This window comes from Typopeltis vanoorti, chromosome 18 (assembly GCF_054136105.1).
Source record: "Typopeltis vanoorti isolate ZY-2024b chromosome 18, IOZ_Tvanoo_1.0, whole genome shotgun sequence".
Lineage (NCBI taxonomy): Eukaryota > Metazoa > Arthropoda > Arachnida > Uropygi > Thelyphonidae > Typopeltis > Typopeltis vanoorti.
Window position 1 is genome coordinate 9723762 of NC_143566.1, and position 15424 is coordinate 9739185.

The window sequence follows — 15424 nt, forward strand, 5'->3', positions numbered from 1 at the left end:
TAATACAAAAGCCCAGTTAATGGATAAAATTAAAACAGTTTTTGCGGCCCTTCCCAGGGAGACTGTAGCATCAGCTTGTTCGAGGTTCCGAAGCAGAATTGAAGCTGTGATCGATGCTAATGGTGGTTATTTTGAGTAAATCTTGTTGATAGTATTGTAATTAACTCTGCCTGTAATGTTTTTTTGTCAATTCATTAAATTTAATAGATACAAAGAAGATTTTCTTTTTCCTTACGAAACTGTCAAATTTATCCCGAACACCCTGTAGTTATTTTCTGTTCTAGTGATGGATAGCTGAATTTTATGAAGAAAACTATTAGTGTTTTTGATACCCATTTTAAAGAGAAACTGAATGTGACTGAAATAAGGCATATGTTGAAGACAGAGGTATGAGCTGTCATTTTCTTGTATGATTTGTGTACAAGATTTCCCAATTTTCTGTTATGCCTGAGTTTCTGACTAAAATATGTTAAAATCTGTCTTTGCAGATGTTTTGTATTTAATGCTGGAAGACCTAATGTTTTAAAGTTTTGAACATGTGTATGTGAGTGAGTAGTAGAAGGGTCACTAATTTTTTTTTAATATACAATTTTATTTTATATGTTGTATTTATATAAAACATGAGTCATATTTTAGAATATGTTGCATGGCAAAACTTGTAAAATTTAGAGGGAAATATTAGATGGCTTATTCATAACAGGATTAGTCAACACACACACACACACACACTGCTATGGACATACATCCAAGAACAGTTTGACAATTAGATGAGTGGGTAAATTATTATTCTCTCTCTCTCTCTCTCGCTGCTCTAATTATAGGATTAATATATTATTCTCAAAAGTAAGATTACAGTCAGTTCTATGTATTTAGGAAAACAGTAAATTTATAATTTATTAGTTAGTCCTCATCTTTTTTGCAACTTACTTTCCCATATGCTGGCTCTAACTAACATGAGCGAAATATTTTTAGCATTGCTGATCAACTTAGTTGTTAAGATGATTAGTGATAATCCATTTCTATTTTTTTTAACTATATAATTTAACTATTTGAACTTACTCTTTGAAAATTACATTCATGGACTTCGAAAACTGGACCGTTTAACAAATTCTGGTCGTCCTTCCCTATCTAAAACATAAGGACCATGATAGTACCTCCATAATATACTAGAACCTCGCTTTAATTGTCCCTGTAGTGAAAAAGAAAAGAATAGCATGGTTAAAAAAAATGCTCTAGTGTTTAAGAAAAACATACTATTGATATTTCAGGTTTGAGTAGTGAACCAGAGGAGTATGAGCCATTGATATGACTACTCGAATCTCAAACAGCTTCATAACTTTTTGCTGTTTTTATTATTTTTCATATTACTTTCTTGTTGTGCTTTCAGGAATAACATTATTTCTATCCTGATGAGAGGGAAGGAAAATTTAAATACTTTTAACTTAAGACAAAATACAAATGCACGAATAAGATAAAAATCATAACTTCTGAGTCATAAAATGATACTGGTGAAACAGACTGAAGTACTTCTTCAGAGGCTAAAAAGAAAACATTCACATGCAAACAGGTTTAGACATTGATGATTGTTATTTGTTTCAATAATGGAATCATGTGAGTTGGCATAATAGTAGTAGTAATAATAATAAAACTCACATAAAAAAACGTATGAAATTTTCACATAATTTACTTACAGAAAAATTTTACAATAAATAAGTTTTTATGTGAGCTTTCCTCCATTTTTATAGTTATTATTATGATGATTGTTATCTTTATATAGTATTAACTAACAAAATACTGGCAGGCATGAAAGTGAGAGTGTTGTCAAGAATAATAGGGAGAAATAGTTGACAAAATATGACAGTATAAAAGAAGTGTTTGAAGATAATGCAAATGATAACATCACAGTGAAGAATGAAATAATATGTGTATGTGGAATCCTTCATGAGATAAAATGTGAGCTTAAGCAACATGAGAAATGTTTAGGTGTGCAAAGAAGGGAGGAGAATGAAAAAAAAAATGTACAAAATGTACGGGAAGTATATGAAAGAGTGAGAAACTGGGAGTAAGGAGAGAGTATCGTATGGAGGTGTGCTTGATGACAACATGATGAAAGCATATTTCCTGGGTGCAAAGGATTAAGGATGTAAGTGAAGAAGTTGTTATGCAGAAAGAAATAAAAGAGTTGCATGTTTTAGTATGCAAAAATTATTTCAAATGAGAGAAGATATGAAAGAGTTTCTGGGAGAAGTGAAAAAGAAGAGTGAGAGAGAGTAAAGACTGAGTCTACTGCCAAGGTATGAACAAGAATTGAGAAAGGCCATGATTGTCAATGAGAGGACTCTACCCGTACAGTCAATGAGAGGACTGTACGGGTAGGAATATTATTATTATGGGCAACTCCAGGAATCCTTAGACTCATTGAGGGAGGCCCTAAACATCATGTCAAGATATATTCAACATTTGTGCAGTATCTATCATTCTATGCTTGGAACTCATTCACATTCAAACACCCTTGATAACTATACTCTTACAAAGTTTCCATGGATGGCCCTAGTTCTCCCACTACCAGACTAGTTCTGAAAAATTTTCAATGAATTAATCTTTAAAGATACCCGTGGCATAACTGTAAACTTAACCCAATAACCACAGTAATTGACTTTAATGAAATAAAGGTACAAATATTTCATACTGAAATTAACAGTACATCATCAGTGTAGAACAAACAGTTAAAAGGAATGGAATACAAAGTACAGAACAGTCAGTGGATTACCAATTAAAATTGTCAGCACATGCTAGAAAATTAATATTAATAAAATATTATTAAATAATTCTTAAAACCATTTCTTTGATGGTTACATAGGATAAGAATCTCCCAAACTTTTGGGAGAGAGACAATCATTTCAATTCAAATTTGGCCGATGTAAAAGGGCTTCGCAACTTTCTTTGAAAAGGCATTCATATTTAACCTTGCATCTGTGGAGAAGACAAGCTTTATCCCACTGGATATTGTGTTTAGTGTCAATACTATGTTGTGCCAGACCAGACTTTTGAGGTTTCATGTACCGAATCCATAGACCTGATAACATCTTGGTCAATCGCCCCTGGATCCTATCCACCTACTCTCATCACCAAGAAACCCTGGCACCCAGATCTGTATGCAGTAGTCAAGATGGGGTCTTATCAAGGCTCAATAAAGAAGATGATGCAAAGTTGAAACAATAACCTACTTGTCTCTGCTCGTCAAAGTATTCTTCAGTGACCAAGTGATCTGATGAGCTGTTTTAGTCACTTTTGCTATTTGCCCTGTAAACTTTAATTCCATATCCACTAACGCTCCCAAGTGATTAGCTGTTTTAGTTCTGGCTTCGTCAATTTTCTAGATTACAGTTCCCCCTAATGTTGTGTACAGCTGGTAATCTTTATCACCCCAAAATGCATAACCTTACACTTTGCCACATTAAACTGTCATCCATTCTCCTTTGCTTAGCCTGCAAAATTTTGAAGTTATATATCATGCAGTTATAGATGGAATGAATTTGATAGATAGAAGGACTTGTATATGCCCGACAGACTGCATTTGAATAGTTTTAGAGTTTGATATCTGAAGAAAGTATTGTTCAGCGAGGGGTTGGAGAGGAAAAATCGTGTGGGCAAATTCAATTATGGAAGCACAGACTGGAGGGAAGAAAGGGTGAATGGCAAATTATGAAATGGAATTTATATAGTCACTAAGGCATAATTACCTGAAACAGCATATGATAGAGGGGACCAGGGGTTTGAGAGTGCTGGATCTGGTAATAGTATCAGAAGATGCATATAACCAAGACAAATGTTCATACAGTGCTAAGCACATTTTCCCAGGTTTTTGCATTTGAACGGGATGGCAATTACATTACACAAGGATAACTGCAAGACCAATAGGATATTGAAATACATGTAAAGGAATGCCAGAATTATTATCAGAAATGAGGAGATTCTGGGACTGGTCAATTCAACTTTGGCAAAATTCATTGGCATTAGTGGAATCTGGTTTACAGAAGAAAATATAGTTATAGGGATAGAGTATAAAGGATAGTTTATTTTCCTGGTGTGAGACAACAGGATAAAATATACTGTTGGTTGCCAATTACAGACCAGGAGTCACACAGAAAGTGTGGATGCCATGCATTAGAGGATTAGCACAATGAATGCAGACCAAGTAATTATTATGGGCAAATTCAGTTATGGAAACACAGAGTGGAGGGAAGAAAGGGTGCATGGCAAAAGATGAAAATGGAATTTATACAGTACTAAGGCATAATTACCTGAAACAGCATGTGACAGAGGGGACCAGGGGTTTGAGTGTGCTGGATCTGGTAATAGTAACAGAAGATGCATATAACTAAGATAGCCACTTCCAATCAGGGAAAGTGACCAATAAGTTTAGTTCTGGGGGACAACTATCAGTCAAGAAGAGGTATATGTGGAATTACAAAACCTGATTACAACAGACTTAAAAGGCAGTTTAAAGCAATTCAATGGTATAAGAAGCTACAAGGAAAGAATGTCAATACTACATGGGAATTAAGAAGTAAGGGCAATATAAGGAAAGCAGTATCAAACTGTATAGACAGGGGTCAGGATGATAAATGAAGTGTAAGTTAAATGAATGACCAGCAAAAAAAGAAAACACTATGGAAGGAATATAAAGAAAAATATGATAATTATCTACACAGGCAACACAAAGCATAGACAAGAAAGGTAACCAGTATGATTGATAAGGAAGCCCAAATCAGATTATGAGAGAAGATTAGCTAAGGACAAAAGAGTTTTTTCACTATGTAGCAAGTAAGAGGAAGAATGATTATGGAAGGAAAGTAACAGAATCAGCATTTGAGTTACTAAATTATCACTTTGAAAGGGTGGAGATAATGCAGTTGACAGTATGAAAGACTAACATGAGAATAAGTAGACAAACTGGAGATACTGAACACGTTGAGAAATATCAATGTGAACACCGCAATAAGTTTGGATGGAATGTCAGCCTGTGTGTTAGAAGAATGTGCAAGAGAACTGGCAGTCCTCTGACCAAGCTGTTTAGTCTATGAAGCAATAAGTGATTATGATCTACTTTTGAAATGAATACCACACTGTTAATGTGTACAAAAGTTTTTTTTTTTTTTTTTTTAAATCATCATCATCACAAATCATGGGCTCACTGCCTGTTGGTGTCTGATGCTTCCTTCACTATCTTCTCCCACCTTTCTTTGTCCAGTGCACAGTGTCACAGTTTCTGTACACCCATTCCACATCAGTCCTTTATGTCATCTATCCATTCTCTGTATGATCTACCTCTTCTGTTTACACCATCCATAATACCAAACATAAATGTCTTTATCTTCCAGTCCTCACTCATTCTACAGATGTGTCCAAATAATTGCAGCTTCCATTTTATAATCTTCTGCATCAGATTCTCTTTTACTTGTATCTTACGATAGACCTCTTCATTTGTGATTTTCTGTACTAATTCTATTCTTAGAATCTTCCTGTAACAAGTTCTTTCAAATGCCAAAATTCTTTTTCTTGATTCCTTATTCATTACCCACGTTTCAGATCCGTACAGTACACCGCTAAAGATGCATTTTTCCAGTACTCTTAGTTTTGTTTGCAGACTGATCACTTTACTTTTCCAGATGTTATCCATGGCCTTCAGATTTGTTCTTCCCTTTGCGATACTGTTCTTCATTTCTTTTTTACCATCCAAATCATGCATCATTTTACTTCCCAAATATGTGAATTGTTCTACATTTTCTATATCAATTCCATCCACTTGTATCTTTTGTTTCATGTTCTTCTCACCAAATACCATTGTCTTTGTTTTTTCAAAGTTCATAACAAGTGCAAATCTCTTCCCTTCCTCATTTAATAGTTTCAGTGTTTTTTGTAGTTCTCTTTCTAGCTTATTTCCTTTCTTGTACAATGTCATTGATTTCACCCACTCCCCTGGCATTTTCCCTTCTTTCCATACCATATTATATAGTTGGTGCATCTTTGTAACCATACTTTCCCCACCATATTTAATCATTTCTTCAGTGATGTTATCGTTACCAGAACTCTTGTTGTGTTTTAGCCATCCTATTGCTTTTTCTACCTCTCCTCTTAAAATGTCCATATGATACTCATTACCTGGTGGTGATATTCTGCTTCAATTCTTCACTCAGTTTCCCAATGCTATCTAAATCTAGTTTTTCTTCATATCTACATCACTACAGTATCTTGTCAACCGCTGCACAATTTTTTCTTTATTCATCAATACTTTGCCTTTTTCATCTTTAATTGTGGTCTGTTTTGGTTGCCGCCTGCTACTAACGGTTCTAATCATTTTGTATGCCTCCCAAATTTTATGCTCTCCATCATGTTGTTCTATATTATTGCATTAGGCTTCTAACCATTTCATCTTTTGACTTTTTTCACCTCATTACACTTTCTTCTATACTGCTCCTCTATTTGTTCTGATGTATCCATTCTTATTTTCAATATTCTTTTCTCCTGTACTAACTTCAGTGTTTCTTGTGTAATCCATTTCTTCTTCTGGTATTGTTTCTTCAACTGCATCTTCTATCGCTTTCATTACTGTTTTCACTCTTAAATTCGAGTTTTTTTCTTTCTCCACACTTTTAAGTTTCTCTTCTAACACTGTTCTGTATCTTCTTCCTATTTCTGCTTCAGTTATTCATGCTGTATCTCTTCTATTCTGATGTTTGGGTTTATATTTCTTTTTTAATTTCATCTTGAAGTTTGCAATCACTAAACTGTGGTCCGAGTCTATATCTGCTCCTTGAAAAGTTAGCCATTGCTGTACTGATGTTATCCATCTTCTTTTAATCATATCAATCGTGTTTTTGGTTTTCCCATCATTTGATTGCCACGTCCATTTTCTACACTCCTTTTGTTGGAATCTTGTGTTACAGATCATCTCATGGTCCATAGCAAATTCTAACAATTTTTCACCTCGTTCATTTCTTTCTCTGAAACCATATTTTCCCATAACTCTTTCCCAACCATCATTATCTATTCCAACTTTGGCATTCCAATCTCCTTCAATAATTAGCACATCTTGCTTTGGTATTGTTTCTATTGTCTCTGTCAGATCTTTGTAGAATAAGCCTGACCATATTACTTTGCATCCATTGATCTCTCCAGATGATGTCCATCTCATCTCTGCCAATCCTAGTATATCCCACAGATATCTCTTCACGAAGTAGTTATCCAGAGTGTCCACACATTCCACATCCCTACTGATAACAGTTCTGTTAATTTCAGTTTCTATTTCCTTTCGGTGTCCCACTTTTCGATCCAACCCCGATCGCTCGATTGGTATCACAGGCCTTGTTTATCCAGGTGATGCCCGAGCCGGCATGTTGTAGCTGTTGATTGTATATGCATCAGATAACGATCGTGTTTTTTTTTTCTTTTTTCTGAGTCTTGGACAATGAGAAAAGATGACAGAAGAAGAATTGAGGCGTTTGAACTGTGGTGCTGGAGAAGATTGTTAAGAGTGTCTTGGGCAGAAAAACGAACAAACAAAAGTATCCTAGAAGAACTGAATATCCACACAAGACTGATGAACATAATTTACAAGAGAATAGGGCAATATTTTGGACACATATGTAGAAGGCAAAGCAACTGCCTGGAAAAAATAATCATCCAGGGTAAATCGTGTGGGAAAAGAAAACGAGGAAAACCCCCCAACAGGTGGATTGACCAAATATCAAGAATCACTGGCCTTATACAACAACTAGCAATAAGAGATGCACAGGGGAGAAAGAAATGGCGAAGCATCATCAGGAAGGTCACGAGGCCTCAGACATGAGGAGATCTGAGAGAGAGAGAGAGAGAGAGAGATGAAAAATTTTGAGTTAGATTATTATTTATTACAGTAAACAATATGACTTCTTTTCTGGCTTGATCAGTTAGATTAAGTTAGAGAAGGGACACCAGTTTGAATTACGAAAAATGAAGTTTCGAAGATGATCTCAATGTTTGATAATTACACTGTATGAAATCAACCTTCAGGGATAAATAATCAAAGAGGAGAGCAGCAAAGACAGCAGAGGAAGGCAAGGCAAAGGAAATTTGAGTGTTTCATCTGTCATAGAATGTCAGATCTGACAAATTATTATAAAAATTAAAAAATGGATAATTTAAGTTAAATACAGAAATTTTAATAAAATTTTCACCTATGTATCAGCAGCATCTTCAGTACAGCTAAAAATGGAGCAACATGATATGCAATTAATAGAAAGATTCCAGAAAGTGCCACAACAGCTTTAGCAAGGTAATAAATAGATAAGTTGCCTTATACAAAGATATTTCATATGAACTTAATCTAGAAAAGACGAAAATCCTCAAAATGGAAAATTTTTGTTTTTTCCAAATTTTCCTTCTGATTTCACTGTTCATTCTGGATATTTTACTGCTCAAAATAAACTGTACAGCCACTTAGTTTTTTTGTTTTTTTATCTTCTGATTCTTGGTCCAGATGGAAGCCTTTATTTCTCAGTATTTCAAAAGAAAAATATCTGAATGTATTGTGAAAATTTGAAAGCTGCTCAAAATTTATGTGGCATTTTGTCAGAAAAATCTCCACCTTATACTTTCTTCACTTATTTTTCCAGGTGTCCACCAGATCCAACCCTTGTTCTTGTGATACATCTCAGGACAATCTAGAAGATCTGACTTTGTCCATCATGAGGAACATAAATCTTATATAGTATCATGAACTTGAACAATCTGTTTTATCAAATGAAAGGGAGGAGTGCAATGTGCTGTCATCTGCAAAATTGTATTGGGTTGGAGGTCAACTGAAGTAGGTCACTGATGTATAGAAGAAAGGGGGTCAGTGAAAGAACTGAACCTTGTGGGACCCCAGCATTAGTTGGATAGTGGGAGGATAGGGAGCCATCTACCATTACACATAGTGTGCATCCAGACAGGAAGCTGGCAATCCATCTGCAGAAGTCCTGAGACAGTCCAATTGATGGGAGTTTGCTTAGTAAGCCTTTGTGCCAGACCTGGTCAAAGGCTTTAGAGATATCGAGTGCAACTAATTGGGATTCGCCAAATTTTTCCATGGTACATGTCCAGTGATGGGTAATATATGAGATCAGGTCACCTGTTGATCGGCATCGGCAGAATCCGTACTGGTGGTGGCTTAATAGCTGGGTACCTTCAAGGTAGAGTAGTAGTTGAGAATTGATGGTTTTCTCCATCACTTTAGATAGGATTGAGGTGAGTGAGATATGGCAGTAGTTAGATGGCAGTGATTTGTCTCCCCCTTTTTGGGAATGGGTTGGATATATAGGCCAATCTCCAGGCTTTGGGATATATATATATATATATATATATATATATATATACCAGTGGAGTAAGATAATGTGTAACAGACGGCATAGGATAGGAGTCAGTTCTGCTGCACAGACCTTCAGGACAATTGGAGGAATGCCATCAGGGCCAGGGGCTTTTTTGTGTCTAATTTTGACAACAGGTTTATAATCTCTTTCAGGCAAAAGGATACAGGGGGCACTGTATGTTGGGCAGTTGGAATGACTGGGGAGCATTTGCCATTGTCGGTTATGCGTACATTGCAGGCAAAGTGTGAAGCCAGGAGATTAGCTTTTTTCTGTGGGTGATGTTGCAATTAAGCCATCTGGGTATGATAGGGGTGGGAGTAGCGTAGGGCAACAGTTGCGACCAATTGCTTTGGCAAGAGACCAAAAGGCATGGCTGCCGCTAGGACAGGCTGCAAGTTTCCTGCTTTTTGCCCATTCAAATTCTGCTTTGGAATCATTGATAATTTTTTTGCATCTGTTTCGGGCTTCAGTATAAACATTGAAGGAGGATGGAGTTCTTAATTTGAGCCAGTTGTGGTATGCCTGGTTTTTCATTAGTACAGCCTTGGCACATCTTTTGGAAAACCGGGATTTGGATAGGGGACGGCAGTTCAGTGTGGTGTGTGGAATGTATGTTATCATGCCAGTGTGGATTACTTTGGTGATGTGTTCGGTGCATATGTTTGGATTGGAAGACTGCAAACAATAATCCAACCATGGGAATGAAGCATAGCAGTCTCGGAGGCTGTCCCATTTGGCACTGTTATAATGCCAGACTACTCTTGTGCAGGTGTGACTGTGTAGGCGTTGTTGCATGGGATAATGGGAAATAGGATAACCTCACTATTGGGCTATTTTGACTGTAGAAAGTCCACCTTTGAGAGAGATAGCTGAAGAGGTCAAAGTAGTTAACAGAGTTTGGAAAGCAATAGAGAACATATGAAAAGGGGGGGGTTGATTTGGTAGGGAAATTTTGAGCTAAAGCAGATCAAACAGTGGGGGATTTGAGGTTTGCAATCTCATGGTATGTCAGTTTTGGTGAATGTACAGGTGCTGCCCTTGTGGCAGAAGGAATTGTGTAGTGCAGTGTTTCTCAAACTTTTTCTACGCCGCAATACTTCATAAATCCTGAAATTTTCACGGAATACCTTGGTTATTTTGTAATGTATTAATTAATAATTAATTGGTAATTTAGCTTATTTTTATTATTAATTAATAAGTGATAATTAATTAAAGCTTCAATAAATCATCATTAAATTAATTTGTGCTGATTTTCATTGACATATCCTATTCTGATCACCAAATATATTTATGATATTATTATAAGTACTTACGAGTGAATGCAAACTTTTTCTCCTGTGTGCTGGGTTTTCCCCTCCTTTTGTACATCCTGGAGATTGCTTTGTAGGCTTGAGGTGGATGACGTCACAAACACCTTCAATAAGAGATTTCTTAATACCAAAATTAAACAAAGTCCCTTGTCTCTTATTCATATCAGAATTTAAATCTATATTCCTATTACTTTTTAAAAAAATCATGGCACTCCGGTTTCAGAACAAGCACTTGCACACTGCAATACGAACTTGCGAAGAAAGTATTCAGTATTAATAGATTTGAGAACCGGATACAGACTACCTTGATCTTCAATTTCAGTGGAAAAATTTTCTTTATACTTCCTTGCTGATTGGTCACTGACATTTGAAATGCAGATGTTATTTTGTTCAGTTATGAGAACATACCACCCATTGTTGTAATCGGCTTGCAGGCAATTTTTATGATCGGTCATAAACAGCAGTATTCTCTTTCCCGATTGTTGAAAGATTTCAATGTGTGAAAATTAACGATAATTCATGAATATTTCCATGTTTAAAAATATGGTGCTTGGTACTTGGTTGCAACACAGAAGTCATTTTCTTCAGTTTTGAGAACAGAGGATATGCCACCATTGTTATAATCCGTTTGCAGGCAGTTTTTATGACCGGTCATAAACAGCGGTATTCCCTTTACCAAATGTTGAAAGGTTTCTATGTGTGAAAATTAATGATACACAGATGTTACAGTGTTATTAGGCGTTCTGGGTCTGAGCTTTTCGACATATTCACGAATATTATTCTCCTTAGAATATTTCCACTATAAAATATTTATTCATGAAAAATGCTTAGAAAACTAAAATGACAAATTCCAGAACTTCTCGTGGAACACCTATTCACCTTCCACAGAACACTAGTGTTTTGCAGGACACAGTTTGAGAAACCCTGGTGTAGTGTATAGTTTAGGCAGTTGAGGTTCTGACAGGAATAGTAACTCTAGTTTAGATGACTAGGTGGTGCAATAATTTATATTGCACCTAAACAGCAATAATTTATATTGCTGTTTAGGTCATGGATGTTGGTGAAGTAGATGCAGAAGCTTTTTTTTTTTGATAAGAATTAATGTTGGTGGGTTGTTCAGGGATGTGGGATAGGGGTTGGTTTAATTTTTGTTGTTTTTTTATGTTTTGTTTTTTATACTATTTTTTGTGGGAGAATTTTTGTGATGCAGAAATTTTTCTGCAGTAAAATCACAGTAATATTCTTTGGGTTGTGATCCATTGTATGCATCGACAAAGAGATATAAAGGAAGTGGAGCACACAGTGAGAGTTGACACACACACACACACACACACACACATTCCGCCCATACAGAGGGAACTCCGTCTCCTATCCATACATGGCCTCGAGAGTTCCCCCCCTACACTGCACTTACCTTTAAGTGTGTGCAGTAAGGGATTTCTAAAGAGATATGTGATAAAACAGACAAGAACATTAACAACTGTGCAAAAAAAATTAATTTTTGTATTTCTTTTTTTTTTTGTAGAAAAATAGATGAATTAGCATGGTCATCAAAGAAATTTAATACAAACATTAATGTGGAATGTATCTTAAGAATGTACAGTACCCTTAGAAATATCTTTATAAGGGTCATGATGTAGCATCTAAATGACAGCAAAGGGAAGGTAGTACTCAGAGTTATGGTCTTCAAAACTCTGAGATTCAAATGATGCGATTTGATGTGATTCAAACTTTTGATGGATGACATACTAGCACACATGAAGCAATGTTGTGTCTGAACGAGTTTCTGATGATGAAGTTGCACTCCATTACAAGAATGGCAGAGCAGTCTCAGTCAGCAGCATGGCATGCCCAAAGAGGACCTGCAGCATAACAGCAAACACTGTGCACTTGAGAAATAGCTTGAACAAAACAGAATGATATGCAAGCAATGAAATTTGATTACACAAACATATTAAATAATGTTTTTATATACTGATCCCATACATGAAAGGTCAAAAAAATCATGAGTACATCAGTGGGATGCAGGTGAGGATTGAGAAAGAAGAAGTGTTAATTTTTCTTTTTGAGTTGCAAGTTATATTTGTTTGGGAACATTTCATGAGGAAAGCTGTCACAGAGGACAGAAATAAATGGAATAAAAGAGGAAGAAGAGAAGCAGATTCGGTGAAATTATGGTTGCCACTTCAGTAGTCTTTTTCCTACCATCCTAGGAAAGAACGCTTGTTTTGCTAACCTTTTCAAGCCATTTGTTTAAGTGACCATATCATCTGAGATTAGTGTAATTCTTCTGCATATACAGAAAATCACATAGCCTTCAATTCCCATATAAATGCTGGAAAAATTAGACATTGTTATTTGTAAACATATCTTCACATCTTTCTCACACACACACACACACACACACACTTACTAATGGGGAATAGGTTTCCTGCAGACAGCAAAAGGATAAGAGGATCCATGGATAAACACCTGTAGAGTGTCAAGGAATGACAGACAAATAATGTTTTCTTCTTGTATGATAAAATGGACCCTATGGTACTGCTATCAAGGTGTCCAAGAAACATTTCAAACATATCTATAAATGAAAAACATATCAACATAATGCAGCCATATTGTGGGGTTGAATGGAGTCTAAGGCATGTTTCATAAAAATATTGTCTTATCAAGAAACTTATGAATTTGTCCCAAAATACACAAAAGTATCAAATGCTACCAAAACAAACTGTGATTAATTAGTCATATATTGGCAAGAAAGAAACTATCAGTGCCCCAGCCTGAGCCACCAGTATGTAATGGCTCTGAAAGAATAACAAGCCTACAAATTATGTCAAAAATAGAATGAAACATCTATAACTTCTATCCTATACTGCAATAATATCAAACTAGATATAGATAGCAAAAAAAAAAGTAGCTTTAACATTGTTGTATAATCCTACCCCTCCCCCCAATAATTTATGAAATGCCTAAAACAAAAGAAGGACACAATGAGACCCTGTAGTTGATACTGGTTCTCTAATATATAAACTGATGAAATACTTAGGCAAAACGCTCTATCTCCACACATATTAAAATGTCTGTGAAATCCAAATCTTGTTGGACATTATCCTCAAAGGATACAGATATTATAGTCAATTTCAATACAGCTTTGCTTTTTCACTAATGTCCCCTCAGTCTCCTGACCAAAAGAAGCCTCAGAACTATATCAGACTCTTTTTCTTCCTCATATATCTGCTTATTCACTTTTACCATGCATTCTAGTTACTTTACTTTAGAATGGCAAGACATGGAACATTGAGTGAATGAATTAAACTGAATGAACACTGAAAAAAGTGCTTTAGAATCTGAGATCAACAAATAATATGACTACACTATGCTGACAATCTTCATTTGGCAAAGTGGCTTGGATATATTAGAAATATAAAATTTTAGGAACCTTAACAACCAATACCACAGGATCCATTTTATCATTGAAAAAGAAAACAATAATTGTCCACACTTCCTTGACACTTTAGTCACTTGTTCACCCAACAGATCCTCATTTTATCTATATATGTTATCTATAAAAAACAAACACTAGTGGGTATATCCATCATCTAATGCAGAGATTTTCAACCGGTGTGCTGCAAGATTTTGATATAAAGGAATAAAAATTTATGTGAAAGAAGTTTCTTTGCACATTTTACCTACAAAGTATATAAGGAGTTAATGTTCATATTGCATCGAACGGAATTGTTATGAGTGAATAAAATTTATTATTATACTGGTATAATATAGATTTCGTATATCTGTCATTATAGATGTCGATCATTCTATGTGTTTACGGGTTCCTACTGCAGTGTTGGCACCATATAAAGATGAGACAGGTTTAACCAGTGAACAACTGAAATCTTTGAGCATTTTTCTTGCTGAAACAGTTGAATCAGTTCCAATTCTGTAAGATCTGTTTCGTTATGTTTCAATGATGTTGAATTTTAGTAAAAACTATGAGTGCCGCACTTTTTAAATATTACGAGACCAGTAATTTCAAGTCATATCTGTATTTTCTTTTAACTGATAAGAGTTAATTAATTAATTTTTTTTTTTAACTTTGGTTGTTGTTTTTATTTTTTTTTTATAAGGATCCATTCAAGTTTCTACTTAAAAATTGAAAATTAGATGACAGTGAAGTGATGACTTAAAATAACACCAAATGACAAATAATCTCCATTGGAGATTATTTGTCATTTGGTGTTCTTTCAAGTGAAGATAATCCACCACATCCCACGTGTGTTGCATGTGGCAAAAAAACTGGCAAATCAAGCAATGGTTTCTAGTAAAATGAAGAGACATCTGCAGTCAAAACACTTCAACATGTGTAAGAAACCAGTGGAATATTTCAAAAGACTTGTAAGCAATAAAACTTGCCAGACCAAAAATTGGACCAAATTCGTGACAATATTTGAAAAAGCAGAGGAAACAAAGTTACACTGTCACTGAAATAGTTGCCAAAAAGATGGTGTGCTGTAGAATTTTGGTAATTAGTTTTAGTGTGCTATAAGATAAAAAAAAAGGTTGAAAATTGCTGATCTAATGGGACTGTATAGAAGTTAGTAGTAGATAACTGGGAGGAAACCTCCACATAAACTATGAGGGATGTGAGGACCCAACCAGGGCTTCTGTCTTAATGTCCAATCCTCACCTTCTCGTAGTGCACCCATAGCAGGTATCTGCTTGGATACT

The 15424-nt window shown here is 35.4% G+C and overlaps 1 protein-coding gene across 1 annotated transcript in view; it reads right to left on the reverse strand.

The window, feature by feature from the left end:
- Positions 1–15424, reverse strand: part of LOC150096482 (mitochondrial carrier homolog 2-like) — a 295508-nt gene that overhangs the window by 27479 nt on the left and 252605 nt on the right. Inside the window, exon 11 of the mRNA XM_090407808.1 lies at positions 1060–1189. Within this exon, the coding sequence (XP_090263934.1) occupies positions 1076–1189 (114 nt within the window). The 3' untranslated portion in view covers positions 1060–1075. The remainder of the gene's footprint in view (positions 1–1059; positions 1190–15424) is intronic.